This window comes from Strongylocentrotus purpuratus, unplaced genomic scaffold (assembly GCF_000002235.5).
Source record: "Strongylocentrotus purpuratus isolate Spur 01 unplaced genomic scaffold, Spur_5.0 spur5_scaffold_3, whole genome shotgun sequence".
Lineage (NCBI taxonomy): Eukaryota > Metazoa > Echinodermata > Echinoidea > Camarodonta > Strongylocentrotidae > Strongylocentrotus > Strongylocentrotus purpuratus.
The window spans coordinates 5257203-5273659 of NW_022145609.1; the positions used below are offsets into that span (position 1 = coordinate 5257203).

Here is a 16457-nt window from a genome sequence, read left to right on the forward strand (position 1 = left end):
TGAATTTGTATATTTTTGAACGCAGAAATAAAATCAATCAAACAAACAAACAAACAAATATGCATAACATCGTTTTTATTGTTTAATACCACCTATTTATCGAATATATTTATATGTTTTGTTACTTTGTACATTCTTTTCATATGCAGTTAATGTAGAAATAAAATCTTAATGAAAACAAATATTTATCATATTGAAAGTGAAACTTATTTCCATTCAGAATGAGAAGGTCTAGTGGAAAATAAATGAAAATGTTCACAAATCTGGTATAAACATCAAATTTTCTGTCTGTTTGGAGCCCGAAAGGAATTAACTCATACCAGGTTATACAGGTTATACAGGTTATACAGGTTATACAGTTTATACAGGTTATACAGGTTATACAGGTTGTCCTTATGCTATATTTTTACCAGTCTTCTGAGTGCATCAGTTGGTTGGGAGGAGGGACCTTTACGGTTACAGTAATTAAGTTTGCTCTCTTCTTCCCTGGCCGCCATCTTTTGCACTCTGAATATTGCTACAAAAATTTGTATTTGCACAGTTTTTGTCATTCCAATTTTGTATTTACCATGATTATATTGTTTTAATGTTATATTTCTTGAAAGTGCCTAATAAATAATACAATACAATACAATACAGCATCAATTCCCTTTCTGCTCCAAACAGACCATTCTTCTCTAAATGTAACAATGTCAGTTCATTGTAAACACAGGTTATTAAAGTTAAAAAGAAAGTTTAAAAAATAACACCAACAATAATCATACAACCACAGAACACAAAAGATTTTATCAAAAAGTGTTTTTGCAAAAAAATTCCTTTATGAAATATATAAGTTGTATTATAAAAAGGAAAACCAAACTGAAAATAGTTTTAAAACTATACGCAGCCAATATAGAATGTGAAAAAATAAATTATTGAGAAGGTTGAGATAAATACTACTGGATAAATAACTGAAGTGAGGTTGTCACAGTGTTGCACTAAAAGTACTCCACAGAAGGAAATATTACCCTGGTTTGATTTGAGTAAATGTTTTTCTTCACCGATAAGAAGGCATGTGTATGCTTGTATCTAAGGAACAAGGATACAAACATATTCAAGTGCTCTCTGAGGGACTTGGTGATGAGAATTAATGCCTTACTACATGGACACCTGCACATCGACTTGGTGTTAAACCCAGGACCTCCCGTTTACGCGACACTGTTCTGACACACAGCCAATGTGCTGCCACCACTTTGCATGCAGACTTAAAGCCTATCTGGACTATTTTGGCCAGGATGGATTAGACCTCCTTGCATGGTCACTGGCAGGTTGTTATCTCATTAAATCAGCTCTCAATTAATATAAGAAAAAGGGGATCATAGGGGGCTAATGGGTACCGCTTAGGCATTGTTTGCTATATAGAGGGCGCGTGTAGCTACAAGTAATGCAATCCCGCTTTAAGTCAATATTCTGTGAAGTGTTCAACGGCTACAATACAATGTAGTTTTTCTAAGCAAATAGACCAACCTAGGTAAAAAGCTGCATTGAAATACTGAATTTCTTGTGTAGGAAGTACTCACTTGTGTAAGTTCCTCTACATTTACATGTATGTACAGGGTATAAACGATGGTCTCTATCAAAACCTGGTAAGACAACAAAAGTATTTGCACACATATTATCAATCATATATTTAGATATCGAGCATTAAGCATCTCATTCTTTGGTCAGCATTATTTGGTCACAAACTGTACCCCTGTTACTTTCGAGTTGTACGAGTATGTACTGCATAAAAGGGTCCAGTATGTAGTTTTTATCGGATCAGGGCTTACTCGGACCTGGGTACAACGCGTCCGCGCTGCAAAAACTGATTAAAAAAAAAAAAAAAAAATTGTTGTTGTTGGTCATTTTACCCTTACCCTAACCCTAACTCTAACCCTAACTCTAACCCTAAACCTTTCCGGTCCGAGTTAGCCCGACTCCTTTTTATCAATGTCTCCCAATTGTGAATGCTATTTATCCATGTGTTATAGATTGAGACTCCAGGGTTTGAGTAAATCCTCAAAATTAATTGCAATGTGAGCCCCAGTTCAATGTCTCCAATCGATGTGAATGTGAATGCAACAAGCCTAATCATCATTACAGTCCGCATTATTACCACCATGCAGGTCATGGCCCATAATGCTTCGGACAAATCCCTGATCATCATTATCGTAGGTATCTCTGGACTACATGACAAGGATGTCGACGATGTTGGTGGGTTGTTGGTGGGTTCTGGGTTGATAATCTGGAAATAAATACTTAATTAGGGATCAATTTATTTAAACAAAATCATTCCTCTATTATCTTGTTATTTCCGTTGGGGAAGAGGGTGAAATCAGGTTAAATATTTAACAACAAGACAAATTAAGAATTGTACAAGTACATGTTCACAAATCATTAGTTCCTGTAGATGATATAAACTAAATGTTCAATTTTGAGCACAAATAATTTTCATATCGGAGTTGTATTTCTGGATTTAGGGATACACGTTTGACTGCGTATCTTTCTTTTTTTTGAAGAAAAAAATGTAATTTTCGTCCTTTACGCACAAATTGTTTATAGTTCATCGTTATCAATAAAACTAGAAGAAACGCATGTTGAGACATACTTGTTTAATCTGTCTGTACCCAAATCGCTGGACCATACTCCCCTGCTAGTTCATAGTTCCAAGCTCTGATCCTAATGCTGTAATTCGAAGAGGGTATGAGTTCAAATATCTCATGCTCAGGTTCTGCGCTAGCTGACACATTACCATGATAAACCACGTCTCCTGGAAATAAACAAAAAAATAAAAAATTGTCTACGTATAAAGCGCTCATATGCATCACTCACCTGCTGACGCTCATGGCCCTTATACATTAGGGACTTTTAGATTTGCGTGGACTGATACCTGTGACGTCCATTCAAGGCAGTGCATTAAAAGGACGTCGATCGTAGCAATCCACGTTGTCGTTTTGCAAATCTAAAAGTCCCTATTATTACCCTATTTAAGCCGAGCCGCCAAAGTAACTAGCACTCACGCATATCAAGTACCCATTAACAATTGAGTGGAAAGTGGCACATGTAACGTCTTGCTAAAGTACATTATTATTGGTGGCGTGTTGGGATTTGAATCCCGCACCTTGTGGTCTACAGTCCGGAGACTTATCCATTAGACTACAACATCTGCACAAAACACATCAAGCGTACATAAATGTTAGGCTACATTTTTTTTATTATAGGAAAGCTCAACATTGTATGACTCCGCAGAATAGAAAAATGGAAGCTTTAATTTGAAAATATTGCGCAGATTATCTCTTTGGTATGATAGATGGACTAAATCTAAATAATCATCAAGACCAAAACAAACACTACATCTTATTTGCCTTTGCCGGTCATGATCATGTGATCAATGTATGAACTTTAGTTAATATTTTGTCTTTCCTTTTTTCTATCAACGCATCACTGACAACTACAACCTCTAGTTTACAGCAATACTTGAGTACCGACTAGAATTCATCATTCATCGAGATTCTGCGTTCAGAAAATCCTACATACAATAAAGAATAAATGGAAAAGTAGTACTCTACATGTACTTTGACCCTATCCGCTCATTCCCATGAAAAATGAAAAATGAATTGGATAAGCACTTATAATTAATACAAATATATTTATTTATTTAATTTTATAAGCTGCATACTTCTCCGTTCAATTTATTAATCTCATCAGGAAAAAAAAAAACAGGTTCATTTTTTACAAATAAATATATTCGAAAATATTTTCTTTCAGCAACAGCAAGCGAGGCAGCTACGTGTTCCATACTGTCAAAGCTTTACCTCGTTATTTATAGATAAAGTTACCCCTCATCATTCTCCCACACTAAATGAGTACAATTTATATCGATCACAAAATGATTGGTAGAAGTACCACCAGGGATGATGCCAAGGGCAGAAAGTATTTTCTTCTCTTTTACTTTTCTTTCAAACAAGCAATCTTTAAGCCCCCATCACACCAAACTAGTTATCACTACGTTCTGGAAAATGTTGCCAAACGGACTCAAACTGTGTGTGAACGGAGTGAACGTATATTAGCAACTATTTACGATCTTTTTAAGGACTTCGTGAACGGGCTCGGACTGGCTTGGACGGGAAGAGTGGTCTAGAACTTTGAGCCTGTTCAGAATTCTCCCCGTCCTGCAATTAGACGGAGTGACAACGTACTTAAAACGAGATGGACGTACTACGAACGGAATTGCCGTACTACAGTATGAACGGAATTGCCATATTTCGATCCTACTAGGAACGTGTTACCACGTGATGTGGTCGAGCATCTATGAGGAAGAACGCGCTGGGTTTGTATAGCCCTAGAACCAGGACGGGATTGCAAAGCACGATAGAAGCGCGTTCGAATGCACTCAGAACAAGATGAGGACGAGTTGAACTGTCTCTGAACGGGGTGGTGGGGTAATAAACTAGTTAGAACAAGTTCCGAACTAGTAAAAATGGTTTGGACTGCTTGGAAATATCAAATTTATCCGATCTGAACTTGATATGAAACTGACTGTGGACGGGTACAGACGAGTTGGACGTATTGTGGACTGTTAATGAACGAACTAGGATCGTATTAGAGACCTTAGTCCAGTCCGAGCCTGTCCATAAAGTCCTTAAACAGGTCGCAAACAGTTGCTATTACGCTCAACTCCGTTCGCACACAATTTGAGCCCGTTTGGCATCATTTTCGAGAACGTAGTGAGAACTAGTATGGGGGCTTTAGGATTCCACCTCTTTTAGTACTCGTCCATGAGGTTTTTATTCCCTCTTCCGTCTTTAGGTTGTAATACGTTACCTGTAGAATTGGAGAGCATAACTTCGTAGCTTGAGATTGGTCCATTTCGATTACCACAATCTGGTGTCTCCCAATTAAACACAATACTGCGTTTATTGGTGGAAGTAGACTGGATATTAGTAGGGTAACCAGTAGGACCTGTAAAATAAAGGGGAAAGTTTCTTCTCATTCTTTTTTTCTTAATTTTCATTTTTTACCTCATTTATATAATTTTTGTTTACTACCAGCTAATCTTCATGTTCAGTGACTTCGTAATCGTTTTCTTTATGTCCGTAACCATTCCCTCATTCATGAGCCTTTACTAAGCAAGCAGTTAACTATATCTACCTATCATTTTTCTAGTCTTCAATTTTTACCTCATCTTTATTTTTGTTTTACTATTAGCTAATCTTCATGTGCAGTGAGCTCGTATTTTTCCCCTTATATTTGTAACTGTTCAGGGTAGACGTATCCCCAGACAAATTAAATGTCTTTATGCGTGTTATATTAAGTGGAATTGCTTGTCATGTAAATCAGTACAAAATCTCGTGTTCTGTGGCGTTTCTACTGATTACGGTGCCCGGGGCAAACAAACAAAAACGGAAAAATAAGATTTCTTTCAATTGTTGAACCATTACAAATCCATTTATACGGTTTTGCATCTGTCTTTTGTCTTATATATAACAAGAAGCTGATGATAATTATAAAATAGGGAGCAAGCAAAGGCTAAGCATTTAATTAAGTCTTGAACCATTGACAGAATACTGTATACAAAACTTTTATAGTGGGGCGCGAAAATTCAGGATCCTAAAGAAACACATTCGATGAGCCAGCGTCAAAGCTTTAGAAACTTTCGCATATAAAACCTTAATAATAAAATCAATTATAATGCTATTTATTCTGCATAATTATATATTTTTCCATTTATTCGTTTTAGTTTTCTCTTTTGCGTCCCCCCAACTTTCTTTTGCGTTTATATTTTTCGCTCCCTTCAATAGCCGTTCGGAGCACGTCCCCCTCTGCCCCGCCGCCACCGTATATACGCCATCGCTATTACATGTTTTTAATATCATAATTGTTTATATACCTCCAGCCAATGTGTCTCCACTAACATTCATAGGTACACTCTCTGCTCTCCTTATCACAGCTATGATGGAGATGCTATACGTGGCGTAATATTCCAAGTTCGAAATGTATTTAGTGACATCTGTGGAAACTGATGTGACGTTGAGTTCGTAGACCTGAGCATCTATAACAGGAACATCTTGACATGCCTTACGTGAGATGAGCTGATATGATAGTTTGTAGTAATCCACATTGCATTGAGACGGAACACTCCACGTCACTCTTAGTTGATTCCCGGTTGCATAAGCGGATGCACTTGTGACTAAATTTATCAAACACAAATGGAGATAAATGTATAAATGGTTAATCTTGCGAAATGCATTAAATCTCTGAAGAGCAATTTGTATTCTAGAAGGGTAACATTACACAATCCAGTAACCATAAGCTAGAGAACCGTCTGTAAGTCGTGCAACTCCATAGAATAACATATTTTTCTGTAGTGAAAGATGAAGCTAAATTATATTTCTACCTCTGTAAACATTTAATAAATTCTTTTTAAGAGTTAGAGAATTTAAAATAATTAGATAGACAGGGTTTCCTTGATTGTAGTGAGCATAAGCATTGGAAGCCTGCCCAAAGCTTGGTTATGTATTAAATGGAGCGCCGTAAGCATCATAATGCGGTGGACAAACCGTGATACAAGAAACAACTTTTATCCGTTTTTATTTTCATATCATTTTACCTGGACCCTTTTTTATGATAACTGTACGCTCCCTAAACAATACAGGTTCAATATTTGAACCACAGTTGATTATAACAATTATCAATACAATTATAATGCATGGCGTATTTAAATATTGAATTAAAAGAGGCTAACATATTCAGTTGAGAATCCCCGTCCCGTACTATTACTATTATTTATGAACATTCCTAGAAAACAGGTAAAATGCAAAAAAAATATCAGTAAACATCGTAAAAACGACACGGTAAGAGGACACTTTTTTTTATTTTTATTTATTTTTTTTAGTCTCGTAATTTGGAAATTCGACATTTTTTCGTTGGGGGGGGGGGGGGGTTAGGTCACCTTTTTTAGGTCAGCCATGGGCATAATTTTTTTCTTTTTTTTAAATATTTTCTTTTTTAAAAAGGTGGGTTTTAGGGGGGTTTACACACATAAAATTACCAAAGGGGGGGGGGGGTTTAACCCCAACCTACCCCCCTGTGTACGCGCCTGCTTACAAGTAACTCCTGTTACACCGATAGCATGAGACAGATTTCCACAAGTATTTGACACGTCATCATGGTTGCAGGCATAGATATTCAGTTCATACATGGTGCACGCCACAAGACCATTGAACTCTACTGAAGAGTGTGAAAAGTCATCATCCAAGTACGCCCTCCCAGCCATTCCATAACTTCTATAACCATCCTTGTAGATTCTTGCATGGTAGTACCAGAACACTCCATTGACATTTCTACAGTTGAGAGGTTGCCAGGTGAATCCTATTCTTGTTGGAGACGTCCTTTCTGGGTTAACCCTGACATTTGTAATGTTGGACGGTGCTGAAGTGAATCAGAAATATAAGAGAACGTACCTAAACCCATTAAAACTTGACGTGTTATTCGCTAAAATAGTAAGGCTAGCGTGATGGGTGAAGAAAATATACTTCGCAACCAAACTGTACAATACATAATTTGAATAAAGAAAAATCCTTGAAAATTATATTTTAAAATCAATGCTTATGTTATAATCAGGAATCTAATACAGATTTGACTGATAAGGTGTTTGATGTAAAATTTTTGGACTACCGAAGAAATTTATATTTTCCCAATGGGTTATATTTTAAATGACCGGAAACGAAATATCTTTATTACGATCCTCGCAATCGATATCACGTGTCGAGCTTTGGACCAATAACAACTTTTTTCTGTATATTATATTCAATATTCATAATTACAAGACGGAAAGAAAAAAAATGTCACCATGTACATTTCTTGAAACTGTTATGGGGAAAGGATATTTTACTTATTAGTTCATTACTCACCTCCTGGCCTGGTATCTGAATAGTCGATCGTGGGTTCACTCTGCCCGGCACCATGTACAGCTGTAACGGTGATCTTGTATCGCGAGTAAGGCTCCAACCCCACTAGATTATTGTATTGTGTGACGTTGGTGTTCACTTCAAACTCTGTTGGGGTGGTTTCTGGTGATTGGCAGGCAAGCTTCTGATAGAGACTGTAGCGTATGATATAGTAGTCAGCGGAGCTTGGACTAGATGACGGTTCCCAGCTTACTTCAATTTGTGTGGTTGAAGGTGACATTTGTAGGGCTTCTACACTTGCGGGTCCTGGAAATAAGTTTTAGATATACATGTAAACTGAAGATGTGTTTTGGGTATAACAAAATGAAGGTCTGATACGAGTAATGATGGAATTTAGACCACATTTGACGATCATGTACTGCCGAAATTTCCTTGCATCACAGATATGTGTTCTCAAAAGTTAATGACTAAATGATGAACATTACACTTTTAGCGTAGTGATAGTCTGTTTGTTTTATTTTATTTGATCTGTCAAGGATAAAGAGGGAGTAGAAAACAGACTAACTTGCCATAATGAATAAGCGAATACAAGGTATTTTAAATGGATTACAGCGAAAGCATTATTATTGTACAACTCAACGCAATATAAATACGAAAACAATAAGTGTACGTATCAAAGACGTGCTCACTGACAATATTTCTGAACTGAGACATCCCTAACTCGTCCTTGTTTCTAAATACTGCTTTGATGTTATATGCATATGTATATACTATAGATTTTTTTTCATTTGAATGGAAGGTTAAGTTTTAGATCTGGCGGAAGGATTTTCAATATTACATTATTGATCGCTTTCTTATCACTTGGTGATAGGATGCATCATCATGTGTTTTGGGGGCAATGCAGTCATTCCTTGCATACACCTAACATAACATTTGATATCCCTCTGGGGTTATGGGATAACATCTACATTTATTTGAAACTAATGTATACTTACATTTAACTTCATTCAGACATCATTTCATATAACTTATCAGCTATATAACATAGAATCAACATTAAGAACATATTGGACAAGGATATAAAAATACTGAATAGGTTGCAACCTGAAAGGAAACATAATCCTTATATAAAGGGTGACCCTGTTTTGATAATAAAAACTGAAAATATGTTCGTTACTAAACATTATACAATACATAAATCAAGACAACAAACATACATACAAACAAACAAATAAAATATGTCTTGAATTCAAATGATCATTGCAATTTACCCAAAAGGAATTTCTTATACCTACGAATTGTGACTATTTATCCGCTGTGACGACTTCGACAGAGACTACAACTAAAATACTTGTATTTTCTCGAAGTTTCACCAGCAATCATTACAAATCTTTTTCAATTGTCATTGTCATTATCAACCTTACTATAATATTAGCAGAAGAAAATAGGAGTTAAAAAAAAAAGACCGCCACTCCGGACTTCGAACCCGGGAGATTTGAGTACAAGCGCAGCGCTCTTTCCGATCACACCACACCAAGTAGTTGCATGCTTTGGTTGCGCATTATATTTATATATTTATGAATTCAAGGAAAATGACTACGCAGGTATAGGCAGTTCGTAGAAAAATTAGTGTCACACAAAAAAAAAACCGACCCATCTTGAATAAACCAGATTCTAGAAATCTAGTTTTTTTCATTTACGTCGGTGACAGACTGGTGACAGACAGGCTACGAATAATCCGGATAACTAAAATCCGGATTTTTGATGGGCCATTGCGCACGCGCCGATTAGGATTATTCGTGGCCTGTCTGTCACCAGTCTGTCACCGACGTAAATGAAAAAACTAGATTTCTAAAATCTAGTATATTTAAAATGGGTCGGGATTTTTCTGTGTGACACCGCCTCATGTATACGATACGATCGACTGTGATTTTAAAACAAGCGAAATATTTCGAAGCAATAACATAATCTTCCTTTACTCGCACATTGTCACACGCACACATAAAACCAGTACACCCCCCCCCCCCCCTGGACAGGGTTTTGGGTGCAGGAAATCTACAATTCGAGGTAGCTCCCTTACGTCTTATCTTACGACTGGAAAAACAAAATTAATTAGGGTTCTAGGAAAATTACCCCTTCGACAATCCACGAAAATTACCAGAGGGACAATAACGTCCCAAGGACTATAACCTCCGGGTAAATTATACCCCGGAAAATTGCCCTTCCCCTCCAGCCCCCCCCCCCCCCCCAAATTAAGGTTGACTTCCCCTAAACAGGGAAAGGGAGTAATTTCGGGGGTGGCTGTCCTTGGTTGTCCTTTGGGGAGGGGGTTGTCCTTAGGGGAATCTTCAGGGGTCACGGGGTGTAATTGTCCAAGGAGCTTATTTTCCGGGGGTAATTTTTCTGGGAGTAATTTTCCGGGGGTGGTTGTCCAGAGGGTGATTTTCCTAAGACACTTAATTACGGATCCATTTAAACAAAGACTCTTTATGATATTTTCTTATTTGTGATGGGGGCGGGGATGAAAAAAGGGTAGGGTAGGTGCAGGGAATTGGAGACTACCAAGCTTGAATCCATCACTGTCTGTCCGTGTTGGCTCCAATATTACTATAGCGCCATTTGTTGCCTTTAACAACACTACTGCATATTACCAATTCATTTCGAAGACTACAATGTGCTCTTTCTCCGAGAAAATTGGCAAAATTCACCAAGGTAACCAATTTTGATCGTAAAATTTTGCTCTGATATAAAAACACAATTTTCACTGAATGTTGTGGTGCATGCAGATATTTAGGGGTGGCTTTTAAAAAGTAGTTTTAAAATGAAGTTGATGAAGTGTGCCAATCATCACAGAAAACTGATGGCCAGTGTATGTTGTGAATGGGTGTTGCACAGCACATTATGAATGGTGTCTGATCAGAAATGTGTGCAGGCAATGGGGGACACCAAGTCCAAGATTTATTATGATTATTATTATTCATTTATTGGTATATAATGATCGACCAGCAGCACAAGGCTGAACAGGTCAATTTACAAAGGTACAGTGATGTAAATTATACATGTATACACGTCCAATAGTATTACGAAACATAGTAAATAAATCTGTAACATAATGACAATACAGCATAATTATATTGCGTTCGTTTATGTACATTACGTGAAAGGATGTACTAGCAGAAGATACACAAGAGCAGGGGGAAGTATATGGCTCATAAAAGTGAAAGTAATAAAGCGAATGGAGTAGAGAGAGAGAGAGAGGATGGGAGAAAAGGGGAGGTACAAAGAGAGAAAGGACGAGAGAGAGAGAGAGAGAGAGAGAGATAGGTAGAGAGAGAGAGAGAGAGAGCAGGGAATGGAATGATCATAATTAAATAAACATATTATTCCTAATTACATGTAATACATTAATGAAAATTAAGAGAGTCAGATTTCGGCGAGACAACAATAATCACCATACAAGTACATGCTAGAAGAGAGAAAAGGGAAGGTTAAAAGAAAAAAAGAAGAAGAGAAGTTTGAAAAGAGGGAAAGAGGGAGAGAGAGAGAAAGAGAGAGATAGGGGTCGTTTGTTGTCAATGTCGAGTACGCCGAGGACAGTCAATGACCCGATGCTGGTTGGTTAATTGTCCATGTACAAAAATATTTTGGGCCACATTGTTTTAAAATCGTTTCAAAATTACAATAAGTTCATTGGCTGCATATATCTCTTTCAAAAAGTGTTTGAACTAACCATAACAATCCATTTTCATTCAAATTGTATTTAAAATGTCTTGATTTGTAACTGTCCCTTATCACCTGCACATGAAGGTAATGAGAGACCTTTGATGCTGACGTCATTAAGCATTGTTATCTTATTAATCAGTTACATCATGCCCACAATTTTGAAGAAGAAGTTACCGAAGAGAATACAAAACTTTTTGTATGTGTAACATTTTTCATGTTTATGTAAATTATGAAAATGTACTTAAGGGTCTCCGATTCCCTGCACCTACCCTAAGTAGTTTAACAACAAAACAAATTAAGGGATTGTACAAGTAAGTTCATAACATATTTTGAGAAATATCATGCACGTCAGTATGATACAAATCATATAAGCTGGGCAAAGGCGTTGGGAAATCAAGTTTTTGGGGATAAAAACGGAAATTAATAGGAAAAAAATATATAAGGCAATTGATAAATAGTGAGGCAATGACGTCACAAACTGATAACCAAATTGGCAATTATTTTGTGTAGTGTTTTATAAAGTTCCATTGTTTTTCATACTTAACACAAAATCATAACTTCCTTAGTAGTTATCCGATTTTACCTTATTTGTTTTGCTCTGTTTCTCTTGTTTTGCATCTATTAAAAGCAAATTATTTTTAGAATTGATTTAGACTTTAACAACGAACTGTATTTTATAAAAGATATAATTTTCGTCACTACACAAATAGATTTTGTTCATCGTTAAAGATAAACTTGAGTTCTGGTAAAAAAAAGAAAATGAATTCTCACAGAAACTAACGAAACTTACACTGAATGTTCAAGATTACAAATAAATGTCATGTGCCAAACAATTTTGGAAGAAAATGTATACTGGCTGAGTAATGAGCATAGAAAGATAAGGAAATCAGAGTAGTACTAGCCCCGACACCATATGTGTTGTCCCATATACATCTTTCTGTGTAAGTGATTGTTACTTTACCAAGACTCTGCCAAATTTATGATGATTTTGATGACTCCAGAACCTTGCATTACACCCCATTACTTACATGCTATATGATCAACTTTTCTGATCCATTCCACACCTTTTCTTTAACAATGCAATCGCATTACCAGAACTCAAGTTTATCTTTAACAAAACTAGAAGACGTGCGTTTTGAGACCTACTTGCTTCATTTGTCTGTGCCCAAATCGGTAGACTATACACCCCTGCTAGTTCATAGTTCCAAGCTCTGATACTAATGCTGTAATTCGAATAGGAGATGAGGTCAGAGATCTCATGCGGAGGTCCTGACACATTACCATGATAAACCACGTCTCCTGGAAATGAAAAACAGGGATAATGATATAGGGTGGTATTCTCATAAGTTAAGCCGGGACTAAGTCCAGACTAAACAAGAATTTTAGTTCACACTTCTATGGAATGCTAAGTGTCATTTTCCTCCTTCAATATTCATGACAAAGATAATGTACCAAAGACTTTGTTGAAATTCAGTTCATACTCATATTATCTTTTTCTTCCCATTTCATAGCAATTTAAATTTTTTAGACACTTTTCATTGCAGGATTAAAATAATCTGTACAGGGTAAATGGATTGCAACAGGCACTCCATAAAAGTGTGGACTAACTTAGTACGTCCTAACTTAGTACGCGCTATCGGAATACACTGAATGGCTTTTTATTAAGTGCTCATATCCATCTCACAATATGGACTTTTAGATTTGCGTGGACTGATACGTGTGACGTTCATTCAAGGCAGTGCATTAAAAGGACGTCGATCGTAGCAATCCACATTGTCTTCGTGCAAATCTAAAAGTCCCTAATGACGCTCATGGACCCTACATATTATTACTATACTTATACCCGAGCCGCCAAAGTAACTAGCACTGAAGCATATCAGGTACCCATTGACAATTGAGTGGAGAGTGGCAAATGTTGGGATTTAAACCCCATACCTTGTGTTCTCCAGTCCGGAGACTTGTTCATTAGACACCTTTACAAGACATTAAAGAGAAGGTTGAGTTCTGGGAAGAGGTAAACAATAATTTGTGAGCGTTATCATTGTTATTATGCAAGGATGGAAGAACATCAGATCAAACATGTTCCCTGAAAAGCGTGGCTCTTCAAATGCTTTCATATTCTAATATGACATGAAACATCGTAAAAATCGGAGGGTAGGTTTTTTTCGCCATGTGCTCGTGTAGTCCCATATACATCATTCTGTGTACAGTGCTTGTAACTTTGCCAAGATTTGGCCAAATTTCTTATCATTTTGATGATTCCAGAACCTTGCAATACACACGAATACTTATATACTAGATGATCAACCTTTTCTGATAGATTCCACACCGTTTCTTTCACAATGCAATCACATGACCAGAACTCAACTTTATCTTTGAGCGTAAATTCTTCTTTTAGAGTATAAAGCTAGAAGCTCGAGAAGACTTAGCTAGGCTACATGTTTTAACTTAACACTAGATATTCCTCGGGGATATTTTTCATAAGAAAAGCTCAAAATTGAATGACTCCGCGGAATGGAACAATTTATGGTTAGCTTTAATTTGAAAATGTTGCTCAGATTGTTCTGCATGTATGGTTGATGGACTAAATCAAAAGAATCATCATCATCATGCAAGACCATAACAACAATTACATCTTATTTGTCTTTGCCGGTCGTGATCCTTTGATTAATGCTTGAATTTGGACTAGGAGGCGAGTTGGCTCAGTCGGTAAAGCGTCTGCCTGTTGAATCAAAGATCGTGGGTTCGAACCAACCCAGGTGGATAACTGGAGAATGCGTTCTGTGTTATCTTGCCCCTCCCCTGTTTCATAGACGCAGGGTATGTATGTTGAAAATTCGTATACGAGTAGGGGGAAACCACCAATCAGTTTTACCGGGAGGAGAGACCCGAGGGTTACAATGGTTTTTCTTACTATTTTTTACCCTCACTGACAAATAATCTCTCCAGTTTACAGCAATACTTCAGCATCGACCAGAATTCATTATTGCACAAAATTCTGCGTTCAGAAAATCCTTAGAGATATTTATATTATATTGACTGGGCTTGAGGGGTATACACTAAGAACATGACGAATGCATATTCACCTGTTGTGGGTGAGGGTAGAATGAGGAACTGTATATTTTGTCTTCTTTCTTTGTTCGTCGTGTTCATAGTGATATCAGAAATATTGACCAAGCTAAGATCACATTGTCCCGAGTCGAAGACGAGGGCAATATCGTCTTAGCGCGGTCAATATTTCTGATATACCCTGAAATAAGCCCTGTCAATATAATTATTATTACAAGACATGTTTTTAACAAATGATATAAAACTTTAGTATCAGACATGATTTTTACTTACGTCTGTTTGCCGGTCCAACTGATTTCAGGTTAATCAGTCAGGTATGTAATTGTGACGTAACAATGATTGTTACCGCGCGTACACTTTAACGCCTACACAATACTGCGCGTATGCACTTTAATAAAAGCGCATTGACAGGAAAGAGTGGAATATGGCGGGATATTGCCCTTTGGTTTAGTACAGTGGTCTTAGGGGAAAACCCGAAAGAGGGCAATATGGCAAATATTGCCCGCTCCTGTTTCATATTCGGAGCAGCGTGCAAAATACGACTTTTTATTAAGCTGCTAAAATACCTTTATGGGCGTATGGGTAATAATAAAAAATACAGAGGGCATAATCATTTAATGTTTTAAAATGGCATAATATTATTATGCAATATGAGCTATCCACTTATTCGTTCCCTCTTTTCTCTTTAGGTTACCTGCAGAATTGAAGAACATAACTTCGTAGCTCGAGATTGGTCCATTCCGATAACCACATTCTGGTTTCTCCCAAGTGAAGATAATATTGCGCATCCTGGTGATAGTTGGCTGAATATTGGTTGGAGGACCGGCAGGATCTGTAAAATAAAGGAGGGAACTTCATTCTCTTTCGTTGGTTTTAGTCTTCAATTTTATATCTAATATCTACATTTTCTTACTATCAGCTAAATATATTTTCGCTGAGTTCATTATCTTTTTCTTTTTATTCGTAAGCGTCTTCTAACCCCCGTAGTTTACAGTTTTGTAATTCATTGTGATTTGCTTGTCTAAACTGAACTTTCAGGCCAACTTATTTCATATAAAATATTTTCCAATGATATTTTGCTAGGTCTTATATTATACAAAGTATATTCGTACCACTACCAGTCAAGATTATGTTTCTCCTTGTGTTCAAATAAGTCAGATAAAGAATTAACCTAATAGAAATTGAGACATAAATTGGTTTAGCCGTATTGTCAGCTTTCTGTTTTCTCCTACAGCTGATTCATAGGAACACACGCGCACCCACACACACCCTCATACTCACATAAACAACACACACCCTCACCCGCCCACACACGTACACCGTCACCCTCTCCTACGTACATGAACACACAATACTAACATGAATATCCTGTAATAGCTGATTGGGAATCCGAATCACCATAACCGCTACTGGTTCTGCCTCTCACGAACACCATGTACTCAGAGTTGGGACGCAACTCCAGGACATTGAAGGTGAAAGTTGAACCATTGACGGTCCCTGCTGAAGTCATTATACGATCCCTCGAGTTATCCTCACACATATCGCCTTGAAGAATATAGTACTTGATTTCATAGTATGTAGGCTGGCATGGAGGTGAGGAAGGAGGTTGCCATGATACTGTTAGACCAGTAGTGCCACTGTCTTCCTGATGCGGGGTAAGCTCTGTAATAACTGGCATTCCAGGAGCTGATAAGTGTACAGAAAGGAAGGAATAAACATTTCATTCGGGCTAATTCA

General features: G+C 37.1%; 1 protein-coding gene across 2 annotated transcripts; it reads right to left on the bottom strand.

Moving 5' to 3' along the window:
• Positions 1 to 1901: 1901 nt before the first annotated feature.
• On the bottom strand, positions 1902 to 16420 carry LOC115928884 (tyrosine-protein phosphatase Lar-like). 2 transcript variants are annotated; one of them, XM_030996922.1, is made up of 9 exons: positions 16080 to 16420; positions 15415 to 15552; positions 12798 to 12950; positions 7932 to 8234; positions 7126 to 7449; positions 5909 to 6208; positions 4843 to 4980; positions 2627 to 2788; positions 1902 to 2263 (listed from the first exon to the last, which is right to left on the bottom strand). In XM_030996922.1, the coding sequence occupies exons 1-8, from the start codon at positions 16396 to 16398 to the stop codon at positions 2631 to 2633; spliced, it is 1833 nt and encodes a 610-aa protein (XP_030852782.1). In that variant the 5' UTR covers positions 16399 to 16420; the 3' UTR covers positions 1902 to 2263; positions 2627 to 2630. The 2 variants fall into 2 exon arrangements, with proteins under 2 accessions (XP_030852782.1, XP_030852781.1); XM_030996921.1 differs by lacking the exon at positions 1902 to 2263 and having other exon boundaries at positions 2538 to 2788.
• Between the last annotated feature and the right edge of the window lie 37 nt (positions 16421 to 16457).